The 23,450-nt window shown below is 49.0% G+C and overlaps 1 protein-coding gene across 3 annotated transcripts in view; it reads left to right on the top strand.

Moving 5' to 3' along the window:
• SDK1 (sidekick cell adhesion molecule 1) overlaps window positions 1-23,450 on the top strand; it is an 893,742-nt gene that overhangs the window by 680,280 nt on the left and 190,012 nt on the right. For all 3 annotated transcript variants that reach the window (XM_073886319.1, XM_073886318.1, XM_073886320.1), the window contains one exon: window positions 4,542-4,678. In XM_073886319.1, the coding sequence (XP_073742420.1) occupies window positions 4,542-4,678 (137 nt within the window). The remainder of the gene's footprint in view (window positions 1-4,541; window positions 4,679-23,450) is intronic.

The raw sequence follows: 23,450 nt of genomic DNA, 5'->3' as shown, positions 1-23,450 counted from the left end.
GGAACTAGGAAAAATCTAAATTTCCTTCCGACTCTTGAGTCCTGCGGTATGTGTAAAACGTCACATTGCTCATTGGGCCGCCATCTTGGGCATGACCGTGAGCCCATGAAGAGGACTCTGGGGGTGCAGCAGTGGATGGCGGCTCATGATTTCTGGAGGCATCATGTCATGTCCTTGGGCACCACTGGGCTTGTAGCTCCCTGTTCCTACATTAAGTGTCTCAAGTCTCAAGGCTGCTTTGTCTTCACAGTTCCAGAGTCTTTTCAATTTCCCCTCCCATCTCAGGCCCCTGGCTGCTGTTTTGCCATTCAGGGCGCCCCCTTCTTGTGGACGCTAGGGCCTCCTCATTAGTGGCTTTTGATCAGCGAAGAGGTGGGAAGTCAGAAACCACTCTTACTAGAATCACATGCTGAGTGAGAATCAGCAAGCTCTGAGGGGCAGGCAGGGACAAAGGGCAAGTGCTCAAGTAGTTTCCTCTCGCTCCAGAAGTGGCTGTGACTGGCCCACAATCTACAAAACACTCCACTCCCCAGAAAAAAAAGCTGTCTGGTCACCTGTAGATTGGTCATCTCTTAGCTCTCATTTTAGGCTGAGAGAAACATGATCTGAAATTGGGTGGAAGAACCCCATATTTTCCCAGCTGTGGGAAAGTTGTACTTTCAAGATTTAGAAGGGGATCCAGTGTGGCCCACGCAAGGCCACAAGACAAGGTGTGCAGAGACACAGTGGCTTCTCTGGGGCCACAGGTTGAACACTCCTACTGTCCAATAGGAGCCTGTTCCTCTACAGCCTTGGGTCCAGTTCATCCAAACTCAAAGTACAGAATGGCCGCTCTGCAAGGCTTGTCCCCGGCAAGCTGTGTACCCCCCATCATCTCCTCTCAGAGCCCGAATGCCTGGCTCCTTAACCTCTGACCCGCTTTTGTCTCAGCGTCTGTCCTCTCTCCTGACCATTATAGAGATGTCATATGATCTTTTGTCCAGTCCCTGGGACACTTTCCAGTGAGCTGCCCTTGGGGTCCCAGTTTTAGCCCTGGAAAGTCAATGTCACAGCTAGCCTGGAAATTTTGAACACACTTGTCTCTTACTTGCCTTCCTGTGTGACCCAGTGCAAACCCTGCATTCCCACCACTGCCCCCAAACCGCCCCCAGTCTTAACCCTTGCCATCAGCAGCCCATTCCCCTTCCTTATCCCTCCTGCCTGAGGGAGCCTCCTCTCCCTCTCCACTCACCCACACCCCTCCAGCCATGTGGCTCCACCTCCTCCACAAGGTGACCCTTGATGCAGCCCTGCCCTGCATTCCCACCCACCATTGTTTTCAGAACCATCCTGTGGCTCCTGATCCGAAGTGCCTCACCTTGTCCCAGTCTATATGCAGACCTCGTGCCGCTCCTTAGCTTGTCAGCTCTGGGAGAGCAGGACAGTATCAGCCTTCCCCTCAAGGTCCAGGGAAAGAGGCAAAGAAGGGAGAGGAAAAATTTCCTACCCTAGAGAAGGGAGGCAGATCCATAATCAAACAGAATGCAGTGGGGTTCTGGCTCCTGTAGGGCTTCAAGATGTTTGGTGAACTGAAAAATCTGTAAACTGCAATGGGAATCAAGAAGTAGAAGTGATCGGTTCTGCTCAAGAATTAGTCAAAGGTGAGAAGGAGGCCAAGCCTCAGAGGCTGATTTTCTGATTGGCCTGACCCTCCAGTCAATGGGACATCATGTGTGCCTGCACACAGGTCACAGAACGGCTCTACTCAGGGAGATACTGAAAGTTTGATGCTCTCAGGAGGGCACCCGGTGTGGGGTGGGGGCTGAGAGCGTGGGCGGGCATCGCAGCAGATGCAGGGGCTAACTCATGGCGTGACCCTCTACTGTGGCAGCAAGCAGGACCTTCGGGAGGATTGCGTGTCATGAATCTTGGGAGAACTGGTGTCAGCTGGGCTGAGGCTGGTCTGTGGCAATGAGGGGTTGGTGTTATGGCAATTTCTCAGGTACAGTAGGTCAGACGTAGCGACTACTTAGATGTGTGTGAGGGTGGACATGGGAGTATAACCACTGACTGAAAGAAGGATGAGCAAACCAACACCCTGGTTTTGGTGGGAAGAATGATTCATGACCAGGGTCAACCCCCAGAGATCGCTCCTCTGAAATGTGTCATTGGACTTGCCTCCTGCCCACTGTAAGATCTTCTTAGGACCTCCCAGCACCTCATTTCCATCACCCCCATCCTTCCAGGCTCTTGCGGTTGCTACATCTGCTTCCAAGTCTTGGGGCTGCATGCACATCTCTCCTCCCAACTTGGAAGTAAGGGGGGGTGGCCCACAGGGCCGTGTGTGACAGTGTCCCGCATGAACAACGGCCTGGAACACAAACCAGCCTTGTCAGCCTTCCCAGTTAGTGTTCGTCATGTCAGAAAACCTCGTACTTTAGGGAGTCTTTACAGTGCAATTCTGACCCCCTGGAGTCAGCACGCACCCCACAAGTGAAGGGCACCGTTCCTCACTTCAGACACCAGCTGCAGCTCCACGGCCCCCAGGCCACCCGTGACTCGGACCAACTCACTAGCATCTGGAGCTTCCCACGACCCCAACAGGGTGGATGATTGCCTAGAACAACTCACAGAACTCAGTTAAGTGCCATACTTAGGATTTCAGTCTTATTATAAAGGATACAATCAGGTCCAGACATATGAGAGGCCAGGGCAAGGTCTGGGAGGGTCCCCAACATAAAGCTTCCACATCTTTGGGAGATATCGTTCTCCCAGCACACAGATGTGTGATGACTGACCAGGAAGCTCAACTGAGCTTTGTGTCCATAGTTTTTACTGGAGTGTCATCATTGGCCACATGACTGAGCTTGGTCCCCAGCTCCCACCCCTCCTCTTCCAGGAGATCAGAAGGCCTGGCTGATTTCACTGGCTCAAAGACCCAACCCTCTAACCACATGGTTGGTCTTTCCAACATGGCGGGTCCCCTCCTAGAAGTCTGCAGGGACCGCCATGAGTGTCGTTGTTGGCATAAACTCAGGTGTGGGCCAACAGGCCCCCCACGAACAGCTAAGACAGTCCCTCAGGAACTTCCAAGGGCTTAGAGTTCTACCTCAGGAACCTGGGACAAAGACCAGACCAGCTCTTTATGATAACACAGTCTTATTTGGACATATTTACCCAAGTTTATCTCAGTTTGTGTTCAGGTGGGACTCCTCCAACAACTTTGGTTTAGGTTTCAGAACAAACCGATATCAATAGGAAATGGGGCATGGGAGAAGAATAGGTATTTTAGCCTGGCATTCCCTTCAGATTGGTCTTCACTGGGAATTTAAGGGAGAATCAGCTACTGGAGAACTCAAAGAGAAATAACAAACAGCTCCCTTTCTTACTTAAAACCTAACTCACAATTAAAGAGAAAACAAGCCAACATTTCAGGCTCAAGTTGATTCTTTATTGTACTAATTTCAAGTTTCAGTCTACACTGGAAATACTAGTTTGTATATTAATGGTATGCCTGGGTTAGAGAGAGCCATGTTTCTTAGGTAGCTGCAAGCACTTAACGGCTTAATAAATTTCACAGTGTAATGAGTACACTTTTAAAATTAAAAATATCAAGCATAATTATGGCCCTTTGTGCTGACCTATGTGGGCCAGCAGTAATTGATGTCTATGAGAGACCAAAAACTATCGAGTGGGTGACTCAGGTCCACATGGCACCCCTCCCCCAGCACCTACTGCAGACCTTTCTAGAAGCTGTTCCCAACGGTTGCCACAGAACAAGGTGCCGCTCCTGGATCCGTGAGATGGAAAGTCAAGCCCCAACCTGGGGCCCCTTAGGATTATACGGTGGCAGACCCTTGCTGGTAGAAACCATGCAGCTGGATTTTGAAGCTTTGTCACCAGTAAATCTCAGTAAACACTTTTCAGTATTTGTTTGCTTTCATTGTGTTTCCATTCTCTAGCCCTGCTGATGTGTTATTCACTCTTTCCAGGGCGTTTTAGTTAGTTTTCTCCATGTTCCCCTGAGTTCTTCCCCCAAACCCTGTTTGTTCCCCAGCAGAAGACAGAATGACAGCACAGCCCCATGCTGTCGGTAAGGGGCCAGCCTCGCTCTCCAGGAATACACGCCGGCACTTCGGCTGGTGATCCCACATGCTAGCATCCCAAACTTTCGTATTCAGTCTTATTTCCCAGGCCTTTTCCTGTTTACACAGCTTCCTGCATTTCCATTAACAGGTTCGGGTTGTAAGAACTAATTGCTGACCGAGTTTTCTCAGTTAAATAACATACTGTGTAGAAATTGACCCTCCCCACCCGACTGAAGGTACGGAGTCATCAGCTGAGTAATCTCCACCAGAAGGATCAGATCAAATTTCTGTGGTAGAAAAAACAACATTGTGAAGGGGGAAGGGTTTGGGGGGGCAGTCAGTATTCGTGTTTGGGGCATATTTTATATTCTCCATTTTCCAAACATTGCCCACCAGGCCTGTGCAGTGTAAGGACCAGGCCAACTGTCAAGTCTGATGTGCACTCTCTTCTCTTTTTGTTCCTTTGTGCCCAAGTGAACTGCCTCACTCACCTCAGAACCTGCTGGCCAGCCTGAACTCTTCCCACAGCCACGCCGTGATGCTGTCTTGGGTTCGACCCTTTGATGGAAACAGCCCGGTGCTCTATTACATCGTGGAGCTGTCTGAGAACAGTAAGTAGTGAAGTCAGGTCGTCACCTTGGACGATAATCAGATTGCTCTCTGCACACGTAACGCCCTCAACCCTTACTTCTGGCTCAGACCCCAAACGACCAGGAAGATGCTACTGATGCTTTACGGAGTTCCAATGAAAACCCCAGCTCTAGCTTCAGGAAAGATAGAAGGTGACATGGGAGCCTGTGAGGGACAAGAAGGAAGCCTGGAGTCTTCCCGTGAGAGCCCAGATCTGGAGGCCGAGGCCCCACAGGGAGGCTGTGCACACTCCCGTTCAGCACCGTCCCCAGGGCCAACTCGGGCTTGGGGAACAATGCTGCACCTGGGGCTGGTTGGGAGCCAAGGACAATACTAGTTAGCGTCTTCACACATTTCCTCTGGCGCAGACATGGGCTAAGTGTTCCGGGGCCGGCCCTTCCTCCACCTCTTGGCCTCCGTCAGCATCTTCTGGCTTTGCTCCAGGCCCACTGGTCCTCCTTCCCTTCTCTCTGTGGGCCACGGGACAGGCTCCCCAGCGTCTCTCCTCTCTGCCCCCTGCAGTCTCTTCTTAGGAAGTCATGCGCATCCCTGTGATTTCAAGGGCCATCTTTTCCCTGAAAAGAGTTCTTAGTCTCCAGCATCCTTCCCTGGACCTCCGGAGTCAGCCACAGAGCATCGTCCCTCCCCATCTCTGTCTTGTGGTCTCACACACGCTTCCGTGTGAATTCTTCAAACTGTGATTTCAAGTTCTTTTAACCCTGATGATCCTCACCACGTTAGTGGGGGCATTCAAGTCTCAGTTCCAGCCCCATGGCACCCTATGTTGCTCCAACTGGAAGGCCAAGAACAGGCACGCCTCCCTTCCTCGCCTGGCCCCACGCCCACATCCGCAGCTCAGCCACCCTGCTGGGGTGTGTCCTAGGACATGCTGGACCCTGCTCCCCTCTCCAGCTCTCACCAGGACAGCCTCTAACTGGTCCCCCTGCTTCTACTCTTCTTCTCTTCCAAAGCATTCTGACAGAAGCAAAAACACTGATCTTAAAATACGAAGGACGTGTCCTCCCTGGGTACACCCCACAGGCCTTAGAATGAAACCCACCGTCCTTGGGGCCTGAGTGGTGTCACCTGCCCTGCCACCCTCCCTGATTATGTTATCTCCCCTGTGATCCTGCACTCTCCCCGGGCCTCCCCGATGGCGGAGAGAGCCAGACCACAGGGAGCTGGGCTCTTGTGACAGGCCACGTCATGGGGTCCACAGCTTGTCTCCTCGTGCCATTGTCATTATAAACGGGTCCCTGTTCAGGACAGCTAGGAATGGAGCTCTCTCAGGGTCCCGGCACTGAAACCCGAGTCACACAGGCACAAGTGCACGTGGCTCGTGGGCCCTGCTCACTTCTGCAGGCGCGGGTGTCCCACAGCTCTGCTCACGCTCCTGCCGACCGTCCGCTCGTCCTGTAATTAGTGACTTCACTCTCCGAGTCTCTCCTAATTATCTTTCATACTTGCCCCTCATCTCGTACGAGCGATCCTTCCTCTGATCATCACATGCTCGCACCACAGCAGGCCCTGTGTGACGCTCATTTTCCAGCAGAGGCAGCCGACGCGCGGAGTAAGCCGCGGGCCGAGGTCACACAGCCGGTAGGAGGGGGCGGTGGGTTCCCCCCGGGGCCCTCCGCCTCCACAGCCTGTGCTCTTAATGAGCGTCAGGCATCCACAGAGACGTTTGGCGGGGCAGAGTCTCCTCACGGCACTTGGCAGCAGCCCTGAGGTGAATGCCAACCCACGATGGTTCACTTTGGTTCCCATCTGCGGAGCTGAAAGGGACCCACTCTGTGAACCTGCCTTCACTCGAGTGGGGCGGTTCCCAACCCAGTCCGCTGAGGGAGGTCCCAGGAGCAAGATGTTAGTCCCTTCCCCAGGGTTTCTAAATTTACATCCTTGGCTATGACGGCTTTGGTTTTGAGCTCGGTCTGAGAACCAGGTGCCTGAGGTCCGGACCCTGGTTCCCCTTTCCCGTGGACTCCTCTGACGGCCCATCCGGTCTCTTTCCTCAAACTGGGGGGTGGGGAGTGAATGGAAACTGGTCTGCGTGCCACCGTCCCTCGTAGCTTCAGCTCAACAGCTCTGGCCAAAGGGAGAAGGCATCGGCATTATTTATTAAAATAACCTTTCTGAGAAGATAAAGGTTTCCTGAGGACGTCGTGGTCATACAGCCTGCAAGAACCATAGGGCTTGACGTCAGTCTGTATGGAAACAGCGTCACAGGAGCAGAACTCTTGCCCTCGGGATTCAGACAGACACGGTCCCCGCTGGGCGTCCGCATCCTTGAGACCAGGACCAGGTTCGTTCATCTCTGTATCCTCGGCCCCTGGCACCCGGTGGGCACTTGGCAAGTGAACTGAACCAAATCTCTCTGGTAGAGTCCCTTTGTGATGGACTCGGGCTATGGCCCTAGACCCTCTCCCAAAAGACAAGTGCTCCACCATTCTCAGGTTACCAAAATAAGACATTGTTTCAAAACGCCATTCCCACTGTTTTCTCAACAGATTGCGTGGGTGATTGGTTCTTCCAATCAGACATCTTGCCCGAGTAGGAAACAGGCTTCCTGTGCAATCATCCGTTCCACCCATGCGTCCACTCACCCAACACTAAATCCTGACTGGGCATCTGCTTCAGCCCAGGCGCTCTGCCGGGTGCTGGGATGCAGAGCTGGGGTGATCAGTCTCCACTCATTAACTGCAAGGAGAAGGTCACGCTCATCGCCCCGTCCTGCCACGTAACGAGCTCCCGCCGAGGTTTGTGCCGGTACTATGGGAGCCTGGTACGAGGGGGACTGGCCAGGACATGAGGCAGAGGCCTTCAAAGGGGACAGACCCCAAGACATGGGCCAGGCAGAGGATGGAGCAGCATCCACAACAGCCCCAAAGCGTGAGCCTTGAGTCACGGCGACAGCAGCCGGCTTCTATGGAGACAACAGGGGGCTAGGCCGAGACATTGCCAGGTGCAGTGGGGAAATGCAGACGCATGGGGAAATTCTCCCTCGCTCTTGGTGTCCCAGCTCAAATATGCCTTTCCTCCATACCTGTCCTTGACCCACACCGCCATCATGCCCAGGCAGCCTTCCTCCTTCCCTCCTCGGGGTCCTGATACCATTATATGTATTTCCCCTTGAGTATTTGGTGCCGTGTATAATAGTGACTGGTCTACAAGTGTGTCTTCCAGCGAGACCATGAACCCCTGAAGGGCGGCCCGGGCCCAATTCTCTTTGTACCTGTGACAGCCAGTAGAGAGCCTGCACACACGGGTCCTCTCTTTGGGCGTTCAGTCGCTTCATGTCATGGCGAAAGGGTCTAAGAGCATCGTTAGTCCCTCATTAGCATCTGATTCTCCCAACTGGACCTTTCTGGAGCTGGCTCCGACTCCCATTTGTTTCTTCTTCAGAGACTGTGATATCGAAGAATCTAGAGTATTCTACACTATTACTATTATTGCTTGAAGTATTATTACACGAAGAACCTAGAGCAGATAAGATGGTTATCTCTGGGCTGATTCCAATTTCTACTGAGCAAAATACGTCTGTGGGCTTTGCCGAAACAGTTCACAGTACTGCCAGTTGTCCGCCTTCCTGCCACAGCAAACAGGAAGCCCAGCTCTGTCCCCTGGGCCAAGGATCTAGTTTTTATTTTTATTAGGAAGCAGAGCCCTTAAGAAACAGCTGAATATGCTGGCTAATTATGGTCGGAAAGAACAGCTTAGCAGCAGTACACTAAAATGGAAATTGTATTTGGCCTATCCTCCACACTGTGCAAGTGGACGAGTCTAACTAACTCCATCCAGCAGTCCATCCGTCCGGCTCCTTGGGACACACTCTGCAACCAGCTGCTCTTGGCAGGCTGAGCGAGACGCCGTTCTCCTGGAAACCGTGACTCCTGCAGGGGCCAAACTGGCGTGGCTCCACGGCGGGGGCAGGCCCTGTGCAGCACCTGCCCTCATCACAAACCAGCCATTACCAGAGGACCTCTCCAGAGCTTTTATGAAACAGAACTCTGCAGCTTCCACTAAGCCTTTGTCCATGCACTTGCCTGGAGGCGAAACCCTCTCCGGAGAGCACACTGGGCCTCGCAGGCACCCTGAGGACTGCGTCTCTGTGGAGCGTGAGACTTCTCTTCACTGAGCAGGGGCTCAAAGAGGGCAGCAGCGTCCAAAGGCCTGGTCCGAGGTAACTGCCTGGGGGGCTGAGAGCCCACAGGGCCCATGGGCAAGGGGAGCCTGGGGGTCCTGGGTTAAGAGAGCACGGGCATTGATTGTTGTGGCCTGATAGCAAGGACGCGGCAAACTGATCGAGAATTCTGGTGAACAGCTAGAGCATTTGGCCCAGTCTCTTAAGTGCTCATTGAATTGGATCAAGAATAATCTTTCTTTGAGATGATTATGATAACAAGGCAGGAGAAGAAACCGAGGGAGGCTTTGAAGTGGATTCAGAGACAGATCAAACCCACGTTACCCAGCGTCTCATCCGGCAGCCTTCGGGTCTATCTGCCTCTGTAGAGACCCACACTTGTCATTGCTTTCAAGCTGTTCCACAACTCCGTGGATCGTACAGAACTGAAGAGTAATGCAAATAATTCTCCTCCATAGAAATGCAAATAAATCGTGTCTGGGTTATGAGTGGTTCTTGCAGTAACCAGTTATCACCCTGTAGTTACTAACCAGGTTTGTGTCTATCTGTAAATTCATTTAGAGTGCGCGCTACAAATTCCCTTTTGATACCGTTGGAGCATCTTACTGGTTCCTTCATGAATTAATGAGCTACCTAAAATCTTTAGCGCGTGTCCATTTTGTATTTGGATGAGAGCCATGGTTTTACCTTTTAAAAAATGTGTCCTTTCGGATGAGTGAGTTGGCCTCATATAGTATTAGAAACACATGCACTCATTGAACGAGCTTTGGCGATAACCCTGATTGTTGGGAGAGGCAATCCTTAATCTAATCCTCAAACTGAGCCCTCTGCCTGCGCTCTCTGAGCTGCACTAAGGCATTAATTCCACTGCTAAAATAGAATAGTTGAGATCTTTCACCAGCTGTAAAGATTGTCTCTTTTCCTATGAATTTTTTTTTTTACACCGTAGTGCGTGTCCCCCGGGAAGCAGTCACAGGTAATAAGCACCCTGACGCAAAACTCCGGGCTTCGTTTCTCTTCATTTTTTTAATAGATGTGGGTGTGGTTTTGCCATCACACTTTAAAATACTTGAATTGAATTAAAATATAAGATAACTTTGTAATTTTTATTATTAAAGTTAGGCATGCTCACTAATAAAAATCTAGAGCTTACTCGAAGCACAGAGAACGGAAAGGAATCACCACAGTCCCTTGTGAGTTGAAAGCCAGCCCCTCTGTCCCACATCTGCCAGGACTTATACACGGCACCCTCTGCCTTCCTGCTCTCCTTCCCTCCTGGCTCTTTCCGCCTCACCAGAGAATCACCTCCTCCTCCTCCTCACCTCTGCCCGCGCTCTCGATCTCCCGCCACCCAGAGCACCGTGTTCCCCTGGCTTGACTCCTGCTTCCCTCTTGGATCCCACCGCTTCTTCTTCCATCCCTCGAGCCATTCCCTGTGACTCGTCTGGAGACTTCGTTTCCTCCCCTAAAATGCCGGGATTCCTCACTTTGCTTGCTCGGCCCACGGTCTTCACCTCCTCTGTGCCCCCCAGCTAGTGAGCCCGTGCCACCATGGCTCACCTGTCACCCGTGTGCTGCCATTCCCTAAAACGTGTTTGTGACCTAGACCTCGGCCTGGACCCCAGACGCACGTAACCAGATGTCCCTCAGACACCCTCACCCAGCTATCCCGTGGGCTCAGCAAACTCAGACTGCCAGAACTCATCATGTTTCCCCCGAAGTTGCTCCTTCTCAAGTTAAAAACCCAGACATTGTTTTGACTCTGTCCCCCACAAATAGTAAGGTTTACCTCATAAATGTTTCTCCAACCCATTGCCCTTCTCCATTCCTGCAGGCCCTTTTCCCCAGCTGGCTGCCACCCCATCACACAAGTCCTTCCAGTTAGCCTCCCAAACTCTGCCCTCCCCGAGCCATCAGCAGGAGCCCTCAAAGTGCACATGTGCCCGAGTGAAGCCTCCCCCCTCCGCTAGAAACCCTTCAGAGGCCCCTCAGAGAAGGGCCCGCGGCGGGGCTGGGTGCGAGCCCCGAGTTCCTCTATGATCTCCTTCAGCTCCCCCAGAGTGTGTAGGGCTCCACACGGCGTGGAGACCGGCCCCTAGCCTGTCTTCTAGCCACACGGCCAGCCCCCATTCCACCATAGATATTTCATTGCTTAAAAGAATAGATTCTAGGCTGATCAGTGTGGTACATAGCGCTATTCATCATCCACCTACCACCTGCCTCTCCAGATTTATCTCCAGCCATTCACTACTTTGCCTGTTACACTTCAGCAACAAGGCATGGCTCGTGGATCCATGCGCACATAGTTCTCTCCCCGTCCCTGCCTCTCTGTCTCTAGTCAACTCCTTGTAGCATCTCCTCCCAGCAGTGTCCCCTGTCTCCCCTTCCAGGGGACACTGTTCCCAGATCTTGCTCTGGGGGAAGGGGGGTGGTGTCCCAGATCTTGTCTAGGGGGCACTGTCCCATGTCTCCTGCTCTGGGCGGGGGGTGGGGGCTGGTGTCCCAGGTCGCCTTCTCTGGTGGGGTGCTGTCTCTAGGTCTCCTGCTCTGGGGGGGTGTGCTATCCCAGGTCATCTTTTCTGGGGGGGGCAGGGCACTGACCCAGGTCTACTGCTCCAGCAGCACTGAATGACCCAGCAGGCAAAGTAGGCCCTGGGGGCACAATGAAGGCAGGACACCAACACATGAAAATATCTAGAAAGAAACTCGTAAGAATATTTTTCCTCCTCCCAAGTTTGCAAAGATACTCTCCTATGTCTCCATTCGGAAGATTTTTACTTTGCATTTCTTTGAGTACTGGTCCTGCTGAACACATTTTCTCAAGTTCCTTGGCTTTCTGTGCTTCCTCTCTATGATCTGTCAGTTTCCTTTCCTCTCTTTTTGTATCAAAGCCTTAGGGTTTTTTCTGTCATGTGTGACACGTATTCTTTCAGTTTGCTTTTTACTCTTAATTTTTGTGTATTACTTTTTGATATACAGAAGTATTTGATTTTTACGTAGTTAAATCTCTTAACTTTTCCTCTGTGATTTCTCCCATTACTTGTATGTTTGGTTGGATAGCTCAACACAAGCATAAAATACAAGTTCTTGTAAGTTTTCCTCTTGTTTTTAAAGCTTTACTTTTTCATACATTTAACTTTTAAATTCATCTGGAATTTAGATGGAAATTCTGATATATGATTTTTATTTTTTTAGATGACCCTCATTTTCCCAACACAATTCACTGAATATTCCATTTATTTATGGATTTTTTTTTCCTTTTTTGTACATGAAGAGGACCCGTTTCTGTAAAAGTCTATTTGGGGTTTATTTGGACCCATTGATTCATCATCTGTTTTTCTGCCTGGTCTCTATTTTAATTGTTTTAGCTCTGAAATGTGTTTTAATAGCTGCTAAAGCAAGTTCCTTCATCTTTTCAGAATTTTGCTCGTTCTTGTCACCTGTTTATTCTTCTGGAAAAAAATCGGAATTATTTTGTTGGCTTTCAGAAATAGTCCCATTGACGTTTTAGTGATGTTTAACCTATGATGAGTTTTATGCGAACTGACTTCTTGGAGATTCTGTCCTTCCACCTAGAAAATAACCTGCCTCTCCATTTCGTTAGCTCCTTTTTCATATATGTAGGGAAGTTTGCAGGCTTACACTCACAGGCTCTACATTTCTGTGTGAACGTTGTGCTAAGATTCAGATTTTCTCTCTGTTCCATCTTGCAGCTAGCTCATTGTTGGAATCTCATGACAGTCCTGATGTTTGGGTGTTTGTCTCCTATGCAGCCACTTTCCATATTCTCTTTTTATTCTAATGACTTTCCAGTTGATCCTCTTAAGTTTTTGGGGTAGACAATCATATCTTCTCCAAATAATAAAAACTTATTGTTTCCTTTTTTTTTTTTTTTAATGTTACAGGGTTGGCCAGAATAATTTAAAAGAATAATTAGCATAGTAGCGAGTCTTTTGTTCATCCCCTGATCTCAGTGGAACACCTACCAGGGGTTTACTGTTATGTATGATACTGATCTTTGGTTGCTTACTGATATATAATTTGCATATCATGAAACACAGAGATCTTAAGTGAGTTTTTACAAATACACATACACCACATAGCTCCTACCTCAAATGAGGTACAAAATGTTTCCACCCTCCGGGAGGTTCCCCTATGGCCCTTCTCAGTCTGTCCTCTACCTGCAAGAACCAGCACTCAGCAGGCCTCTTTCCCCACTCAGCCTGTTCCTGAAGTTCATATAAATGAACAGGATCTTGATTTGAAACAAGTTCTTCATGATCTAGTACATTCTTCCCATTCATGGTTCTTAGGATTTTTAAAGTATCTTTTTTTTTTAAGATTTTATTTATTTGACAGAGAGAGGGAGAGAGAACACAAGCAGGGAGGAGTGGCAGAGGGAGAAGCAGGCTCCCCGCTGAGCAGGGAGCCTGATGTAGGACTCAGTCCCAGGACCCTGGGATCATGACCTGAGCTGAAGGCAGATGCTTAACAACTGAGCCACCTGGGGTGCCCCGATTTTTAAAATACCTTTATGAAAATTTCTTCTAAGCCAATTATTCCTAAAATAACAATATTCCATTTAGCAATACTCTACAACTTCCTCCTATGCATGTCCTCGGCTCCACAGCCCTGAGGTGGATTCCTGAGGTCCTGCCCTCCGCGGTTCAGAGGTGACACACTGAGGGACGTGGTCACCATCATGATGCCAGGTTCCCGAGCCTCAAACTCCAAATTAATGTATTTTTCCTTGACTTGGAAAGGAACACTGTCTTCCGTAAGTTAATACCATACTTGCTCTTTTCTGAAGATGTGCTAGAAGACGCGCGAGGTTGGGAGAGCGTGTCTCAGCCCTCTGCATGTCTCACTGTGTCTCGGTTGGAGGCAGCCACGCGGTGGGCGTCTCTGCCACCCAGACAATGCCTGTTTCTCCCGAGCAACCTAGCTGCTTCCTTTTCAAACTCTGCCGTCCAGCACGTCACTTTTCCCTTTGGTCTCCTGGTAAACCCAGAGCTAAACTGAGTGCTTAGCTGGACTACCTAAGTCCTCCCAGGTGCTCAGCACTGTGTTCTCCTCCTTAATGATTTTGGATTTGTTTATTTTTTATTTTAATTTTATATGCAATTTTATGTATATTTTCACTTCAGGTGTTTAAATCTTTAAAAGCAGCAGACCTCTCTCTCTCTTTCTCTCTGCATGTGTACACATGCACACGCGCACATGCACTGAGCGACTGAGTGAGGCCAGACCACAGTCCTTATCCACAGAGGGCCATTCAAGGTCACTGAGCAGTGCCACAAGAAAGCAGCTTAAACGCGGCAGACGGACCCAGCAGGGTGTGCAAGCAGCTTTGTCCTGGTGTGAGGTTCAGAGACAGCAGGAGTGAGCAGGAAGGTTGCTTATTCTGAATTGGTGATTGAATTCCCTGGAAAGAAGGGCGCCAAAGACAACTGGGTGCCCAGGGGCTGGGCCTGGGAACTGCAAGCCCACTGAGGGGCTTTGTTCTGGGTGGATCATCGGCTAACCTGGCTGGAGCATGCTGAGTCCGAGGTGACGTTTTGGGGTCCAGGTGGCAATTTCCCATAGGCCTGTGTCTTTCCTTGGGCCTGAACATTGTCCTGGCCACAGCTTTCTTGAGCAGGGCATCTTCTATCAGCGGCTGGTCTACGACTAGCTTTTGGGGAGCACTCTCTGGGGCCCAGGGCCTCTCCCCAGCCCCATGCCAGCATCTTTGGGGAGGCAGGAAGGGCCCGTCGTCCTTCACAGGGATGATCTAAGCCATGTGGCTCAGCTCTTTCTTCTGTGGTCCAGAGCCTTCTCAGCCAGGGCCCGTGAGCTGTCCTGTACCCCACTCTCCATGAGCTCATTTGCGCCCGAGTGAAAGCTGCTCCTGACTGGCTCTGCACAATATGCTCAACGTCTTCGTCCCCGCTTGCGATTACATGCTTCAAAGCTAATGGGCTTTGAGCTGTTTTGCTTTTGCCCGAATTGCAGAGACTTTGGTCTTTAGGCTTCAAGTCGTTTTAATGCTGTCTTTGAAACATAGCTCACACAGGTATCTAACAGCCTCCGAGTTGTTAGGAAGTATTTTCTGTCTCAGCTCATTTTTCTTGGGGCTTTTGCATACTGAACCTCACATTAATGGCATTTGCTCCCATTTTAAAATCCGTGCAGGAAGACAGAGTGTGTCACAGGTACTTGCCCATCTTTGTTATCTTGCTGTGCCGTGGGCCCAGAGAGGGGCTGAGCTGGAGGGCTGGGGGTTCTCGCCCTCTCGGCTCCTGGCCCCCTGGCAAGACACAGGGGTGGGCCCAGAGCCTGAGGTCACCCCCGGAGCCCTCGCTGGTGCTCGCCTGTGGTGGGCCCTTTCCAAACACGTCGCACACGCTGGTGTAAATTCCTGCCCGGGTTAGCCTGCTCGGTGCCGATGCAGTGTGGCCCCTGCGATGTGTCTGCCCTGAGGCTGGGGCAGCTTCGACGCAGAGAGCGCTGCCTGCTTCTGCCCGGCCACCGGCCAGCCAAGGTTCGAGCTCTCCAAAGTCTGACCCATTGTGTGGGGTGCACCCGCCACCATCATGATATGGCTCCTGCCCACTGCCCCGTTCCCCTACACTTCTGGATTTGTCCAATCCCTCTCCCCAACCCCCTGTCTTCTCTCCACCTCTCTGAAGCAGATGGCTTCTCCATTTCAGCTCCCACAGCTTGACCGGGAGTGCGTGTCCCCTTGTGGACCCAAGCCTCGGGCACCTCTGGGGTCTTATAGTACAGAGGCCCCAGTCCCTTGGACATGAAAAGTGTGAGGTCCCAAAGGCTGTTGCTGGCTTTACTTTGGCCACGTTCCCTAGTGGGGGGAGGGAGGTTCATTAATTCCCCAAATGCTCAGCGCTTTCGTTCTAGACTTTGAAGGCCACGCTTTGTGCCTTTTCCCTCTGGCCCTGCACACTTTCTTGTTGCTCCGATGACGTCAGCAACAGAGAAAGCCCTTCCCAAGTGGGGGACACCAAACCATACTTTAACCTTCTGCTCCTTGGGGCTTTGTCTTTGGTAGGGAATGGTCCCCTGCCGCTTCCTCCCTCCCAGGCCGGGGAAGTTCTGCGGGTTGTGGCCGTTCTTCCCGTGATCTCAGGCTTCTCTCCAGGGTCAGGTCACAGCATTCTTCCAAACTTGTGCTTCAGTTCATTCATCCTAGATAGTTGTGATGCCTCGATGGTGTCTGGTCCATCCCGGGGACCTCGTCATCTTGTGTTGCGAGCACGGCCCATCCTACCAATGTGCTGTCTACCAGCCAAGCAGGACGCTGTAGCACTACTGTAAAGTCAAGTCCTCTCGGTCTTGTAACAGTTTGTAACCAGAGTCTTCTTTACCCTTTGAAGAGCTAGTTATTATCTGTGCTCCTCTTTGAATGTCCAGACGAGCTCTGAATGAGCTGAGAGACACTGTTCTGTAGCGCCGGCTGAGCTTGCCTCCGAGTCCCCACTCCACCTGGCGAGGACTAGGGGCTTGGGAGCAGGAATTAGCTCTCAGCCCCAGCAGCCGAACCTACGGAGGTGGAAATGCTTTGTTGTTGGGGCCTTGAAATTTCGTTTCTCGGTTCACGTTACAATGGGAACTTCAGGGCACTTGGATGTCAAGACGCAAACGGTGATCATCCCACCAGATTAATTTCAGTGACTCACTGAGCTGGACGCTGAAATGTCGGTAGGAGTGGTCTCCGAAAAACTTGAAAATAATTACACAAAGCACTTGAAAAGTCATGAAAATGGTTTTTAAAAAGCAGTAGAATGCACCTGTGCCTGTTTTGTTTCATTTTTTTCTCACACTCTATTTTCCAAGTTTTTGTTAGTGAATATGTATTTTTTGTGATGTCTTTTATATACATATATAATTTACATATGTATATAAAGCTTATATGTAATTGTATATGTAATTAATACATAATTAATATATATATTTTATATATATATATCTTTTTTTTTTTTTTTTTAACCTTCTCGCATTACTTAGTGGGCATGTGGTTCTGTGGGTGGACTCAGGTTTTGGATGGCTGATGTCGTTTTGGAGCTCTCACTAGGGAAAACTATTCAGAACTGGAAGGGTCTCTGTGGGGCCTCGGGCAGGGCCAGTGCAGATGCAGGCTGAGAGCTCAGGGCCCCTCCGTCCTTGCGCCTTCCAGAGTGGATGCTAGCCTCCTACCGTGAGGGCAGTCGGCGACTACTGTTTACAGCTGCGGAGGACACAGCCCCTTGCTGTCCCTCCACCCCACAGACGCCAGGCCCTCAAACACTGAGAGATGAAGTGAGCCGCACCTGGGACAGTAAGCCGGCCCCATCGTCCTGGGCTCCAGCGTCAGGAACAGTGGCAGTGGCTTGAAACTCGCTCTGAGCCTGTTGTGCGCGCCTCCCTGTGTGAGCTCACACGCCCAGCTCCATTCTCCTGTCCCGCGGAGCGCACAGGGCCTCCCAGCCCCGGTCCCACACTGCGTGCCCCAGCTTGTCCCTCCCCTGCCTGGTCCACACCAACCCACTAATGGACAGGCCTCTTCTTCTCTTTGGATTTGTTTTAGAACAGCTTTAGGTTTGCAGAGTTATTGTGAAGATAGAGAATTTCCAAAAGCCCGACACACAGTTTCCCCTCTTGTGAACATCTTCCATCCGTATGGTACGTTTGTCACAATGAATGAACCAATACTGACGTGTTTGTTATTAACTAAAGTCCGTGCTTTATTCAGATTCGCTCAGTTCTTTACGACTGTCTTTTCTCTGTCCCAGGATCCCAGCCGGGACACCACACCACATAACCATCTGTCTCCTTAGGCTCCTCTTGGCAGGCCACTTTCTCAGACATTCCGTTTTTGATGGCCTTAACAGTTTTGAGGAGTGCCAGTCAGGTGCTTTGTAGGAGGACATCACTAGGTTGGGATTTGGGGATGTTTTCCTGATGATTAGAGCAGCATTCTGGACTTCTAAAAGGAAGAACACAGAAGCAAAGTACCATTCCCATCCCTTCATATCGGGGGTGCGTGCCATCAGCAGGCCTTACCACTGTTGATGCTGCAGAGGCCTTCTAACCAGTGGGAAGTGCAACTTAATTTGTGCCCAGGCTTAGATTCTCACCCATCCTGAGTGTGCATTATCTTCCTAAGAAGCCCAGAGTACTTACATTCGGTGTCTAAACAGCTGGTGTGCAGAAGGAGAGCCTCTCATGAGTGTGGCATGGCTGAGTCTCTTGGAAGCTTTGGGCCAAGAGCATAGTTGTGCTTCCGGTTCTGTGACTAAGCTCTTGACTTGAAAGCTTGAGTACTAACTGTGACCAGTAAGGAGAAGTCGAAAGAACAACACTGCCTTTATCTGGGTGTTTCTACCCAGGTAGATCAGACCACGATCCATGGTTCCATCCCTCTGTGTCTCCTTTTCTCATATGAACAAGAGGATAATCATACCCGCCACAAGGTTATTGTGAAGGTTAACTGTGTACATATAAAGTCACCCCAAGTGCCCAGGACATGGCAGGTACTTTCGCTGAACAAATATTAATGGAGCCCCTGCTCTATGTCAGGCACTCTTCTAGGTGCAAAGGATCCAACAGTGAGTAAAATCAATATAATGGAGTTTATCTTGTGGGTGGCTATATAAATGGGTGTCATTTATTATGCGTATTACTATTATTATCATAACCTAAAGCTTACATTTTAGGAGACACAGTATGCAGACTGTTGTAGCCAAAACAGCATCAGAATTAAGAAAATAATAAATGTGCATCTTAAATCTTCCACTTAACTTGCTCTGTAACCTAGGGGAAGTTGTTTTAATGCAAGAATGTTCATTCTCATTCATATAAAAAAATACAAGGCAAAGAGCATCAGTGAAATCACATTTTTCATCTACCAAACATACGATTTAAGACGGTCATAATGCTCAATGCTGGCCATGTTATGATTAACAGTCACTTTCTAGAAACTTTTTGTTATGAAAAGTGTGACACATACACAAAGGTATTCATGCGTTCACTTTTGACACCACCAACATATTACCATATTGGTTTCATCGAGTCCCCACCTTTTGTTTTGTTTTGTTTTGTTTCGCCTAGGGTATTTTTAAGGAAATCCCAGACATTATGTCATTTCAACCTTAAGTGATTCAGTAAATAGCTCAACTAAATGACATCATACACGACAAAATTAATGGTAATCCTTAAATTGTAATCTAAGGATTGTAATCCTTAGATTACAATGATGATTGTAATCCTTGGATTACAAGATGTAATCATCTTATACTCAGTCCATATTTATATGTCCCGAATTGCTTTTTTTATGTGTTTATTTAAATTCCGTTAGTTAGCATACATGTAATATTAGTTTCAGGTGTAGAATTTAGTGATTCATCACTTCCATACAACACGCACTGCTCCTTAGGACACGTGCCTCCTTAATGCCCATCATCCAGTTACCCCAAACCCCCAGCCCACCGCCCCTCCAGCAACCCCCAGTTTGTTCTCTATAGTTAAGAGTGTTTCTTGGTTTTTCTCTTCCCCTGCCCATGATCGTTTGTTTTGTTTCTTAAATTCCACATAGGAATGAAATCATACAGTATTTGTCTTTCTCTGACTGACTTAACTTCACTCAGCATTATGCTCTCTAGCTCTCTCTGTCTTGTTGCAAATGGCAAGATTTCATTCATTTTTATGGTTGAACAAAATTCCCTTGCATGTATATACCACTTCTTGTCTATCCATTCATCAGTCAATGGACACCTGGGTTCTTTCCATAATTTGGCAATTGTAGATAATGCTGCTGTAAACATCGGGGTGCAGCTGCCCCTTTGAATCTGTATTTTTGTATCCTTTGAGTAAATACCTAGCAGTACAATGACTAGATCATAGGGTATTTCTGTTTTTAACTTTTTAACAGTAACCTCCATACTGTTTTCCAGAGTGACTGCACCAGTTTGCATTCTCACCAACAGTGCATGAGGGTTCCCCTTTCTCCACATCCTCACCAACACTTGTTACTTCTTATGTTGTTGATTTTAGCCATTGTGAGTGGTGTGAGATGATATCTCATTCCAGTTTTGATTTGCATTTCCCTGATGATGAATGATGTTGAGCACCTTTTCATATGTCTGTTGGCCATCTGGTTGTCTTCTTTGGAAAAATGGTCATGTCTTCTGCTCATTTTTTTAACTGGACTCTTTGTTTTTTGGGTGTTGAGTTTTATAAGTTCTTTATATATTTTAGATACTAACCCTTTATCAGATATGTCATTTGCACATATCTTCTCCCATTCTTTCGGTTGCCTTTTAGTTTTGTTGATTGTTTCCGTCGCTGTGCAGAAGCTTTTTGTTTTGATGTAGTCCTGATAGTTTTGCTTTTGTTTCCCTTGCCTTGGGAGACATAGCTAGAAAGAAGTTGCTATGGCCGATTTCAAAGCGGTTGCTGCCTGGTTTCCTGTCTCTCATTTAGGTCTTTAATCCATTTTGAATTTATTTTTGTGTATGGTGTAAGAAAGTGCTTCAGTTTCATTCTTTTGCATGTTGCTGTCCAGTTCTCCCAGCACCATTTGTCAAAGAGACTGTCTTTTTCCCATTGGATATTCTTTCCTGCTTTGTCAAAGATTAGTTGCCCATATAGTTGTGAGTCCATTTCTGGGCATTCTCTGTTCCATTGATCTATGTGTCTGTTTTTGTGCCAGTAGCATACTGTCTTGTTGATTACAGCTTTGTAATAGAGCTTGAAGTCCAGAATTGTAATGCCTCCAGCTTTGCTTTTTTTTTTTTTTTTTTTTGGATTACTTGGCTATTTGGGGTCTTTTGTGGTTCCATACAAATTTTAGGACTGTTTGTCCCAGCTCTGTGAAAAGTGCTGTTGGCATTTTGATAGGGATTGCATTAAATGTGCAGATTGCTTTGGGTAGTATAGACATTTTAATAATGTATGTTCTCCCAATCCATGAGCATGGAATGTCTTTCCATTTCTTTGTGTCATCTTCAAATGCTTTTTTAAAAATTGACTTTTCATGGTTGATTCTTTTGAATCCAAATCCAGATCCAAACAAGGTCCATCCATTGCTTTGGTGGTTCTGTCTCTTGATTGACAAGAGCCCCACATCCCTTTCCCCTGCTCTCATCTCGTGCAGAGACCAGGGTGTCTGTCCTGCAGAATGTCCCACACCGATTGCTTCCTCGTGTTGTCATTTAATTGTTCCTGCATCTCTTTAATTGCCCAGAGACCAGAATGAGTTTGCATCAGCTTTTGGTTTCGTGTGTTTTCTTAGATCACATGTGTGTGTCTGTGTGTGTGTGAATGTCAGTGCTGCCTGGGTGTTGCTCGGTACTTCCCCCGCAGGGAGACGCTGGAGGCCCAGCTGCTCTTTTAGTGATGTTCAGTCTGCTCCCAAGTCTAGGAAGTGGTGGCCTGTAAGGCCAGGGGGCGTTATTTATACCTCCGAGTCTGGGTTTTCCTCTCGTACATACCTCCTCCCCAAGAAGATTCACATGGTTACAGCTGTGAATTCACGTCCAGACTGCAAGCTGCCACACAGACATCAGGTGTCAGTAGTAATTCTGGTCCTTCTGGCAATGAAAATTTTCTTTGAAAAACTCTTTTCCTTCCTCAGATACCTTTAACTGAGAACATGGTAAGGCTCTTTTTTATTGGAAATCAAAAAGCTTCCAGTACATTTGTGACGATTGAAAACCGCCCGCTTTTTCACCAATCGACAGAGCAAAGGAGTGATTAACTCCTTGCGGATTCTGAGCACTTGAAGCCAAGAGAAAGATCAGTGATGCCCATGTGGGGTAGAAGTTTGTTTAATAGCCTGGCTGAGGAATACCAAAATTCCTTCAGCTTCGAGATCAGAGGTGCAAGAGGCATCCCTGAAGGGGAGGAAAAAAGCTATTGAAACTTTTATGGGATGGTTTCCTTTATCAAAAGAATCTTCCACATCCCAGCCCCTCCGACGAGCATCTTGGAGCCCTCCTGTCTGAGGACCAGGAGGAGCATCTTTTAAAGGGATTTTGCTTATGGATTGTCAGGGACAGACCTGCTCTTTACATTTTAACAGTTCTCAGCAAGCTTGCAGTGCAGAGCCTTGTGAGGGAGCAAATCCTTCCCAAACCACTTTTTGTTTTCTCTTTTTTTAGTACAAATCAGAGTGCCCATGAGATGGATCGGGTTCATTTGTATTAGTTTTCAGTTTAATCTCTCTTCCTGCCAGACCTTTTATCTTCTAGGAGGGAGAGGGAAAAGAATAAATAGAGTTCTGTGGACGTATCTGGAGGACTGAGCTGAGCCCCCGGGTACAGGGCAGATTAATAGGCCCTTGTTGCCAAGTCAGATGGGGCCGCAGATACCGCTGCTCAGGTTACACACTTGGAGGAGCTGTTTACACTCTGAGCGGAACCTGGGAGGGAGGGCTTGTGGAGTGGGAGAGGCGGCATGGGGTGCTCTCTGCCCACTTCCTGCTGACACGCATCGGCTTTGTCAGCAGACTCGGCCACCGTCCTTTTGAGTTTGCCTCTTTCTGACCTTGGACTCTGTACCTTGATGAGCAGGTGAGCCGTTCGCTTACAGACACTGAGGTCTGCAGGAAGAGAGGGATGGAAAATAAGTTTTATTGAGCGCTGCATCAGTCCCACAGGAAGCAGGTGGCCCTCCTGACTTAGAGCAGTTGAGGAGGGAGTCTGCAAAGGGGAGGTCTGCCCAGGTGTGGGTGGAGACAGACCCCGGGAAGCCCGGGGCTGGAGCCGGCTGCCTCAGGACACAGAGGCAAGGGAGCAGCAGAGCCCGGAGAGGGAGGAAGAGCAGGAACACTTGGGGGAAGGGTGTGATAGTCCTGGGCCATCTCCCCGTGAGTAAGAGAGAGCCCAGCTCTGCCAGGCAGGTTGTCCAGGGCCCGGGACGGGGTGGGGAGGTAGAGAGGGACAAGGGGCGGTGGGAGGGGGACAGGCCCATCCCGCAGAGCCTGGATGCAGCAGCTCACTTCTCTTACTTCAAACCAATGACAGTTTGGGGAGTTCTGTGTTATTTCCCCATTTTTTCTGCCCCATTGGAAAAAGAAAGTTTCATTGTGGTGATATACACATAACATAAAACTTACCATCTTAGCCATTCTCAAATGTACAGTTAAGTGGTGTTCAGTACATTCACATTGTGCCCCCCATCTCCAGACTCCTTCTCATCTGGCGAAACTGAAACCATGTATCCATTAAACGTGACTCCCCATCTCCCCCTCCCGCCCCCGCCCCCGCAGCTACCATTTGCCTCTGTGTCTGTGGATCTGACTCCTCCAGGGACCTCATCAGTGGGATCCTACACTACCTGGCTTCTTGTGACTGCCTTATTTTCAAGGTTTAGCCCTGGTGGAGTGTGTGTCAATCTCTTCTTTTTCAAAGCTGAATAATATTTCATTGTAGGGCTAGACCACATTTTGTTCATCTGTCCATCCATCAATGGACACTTGGGTTCATAACAAATATCTCTTTGTGACCCTCCTTCCAGTTCGTTGGGGTATATATTTTGAAGTATTTCTATTTTTAGTTTCTTGAGGAGCCGCCATATTGGTTTCTGCAGCGTCCACCCCATTTCACATCCCCACCAACAGTGCACGAATGTTCCAG

This window comes from Callorhinus ursinus, unplaced genomic scaffold (genome assembly GCF_003265705.2).
Source record: "Callorhinus ursinus isolate GAN/ISIS: 27379988/994484 unplaced genomic scaffold, GSC_fseal_2.0 scaffold70, whole genome shotgun sequence".
Taxonomy (NCBI): domain Eukaryota; kingdom Metazoa; phylum Chordata; class Mammalia; order Carnivora; family Otariidae; genus Callorhinus; species Callorhinus ursinus.
Note: the sequence above shows the minus strand (reverse complement) of the source record. Positions and strands in the feature narration are given on the sequence as shown.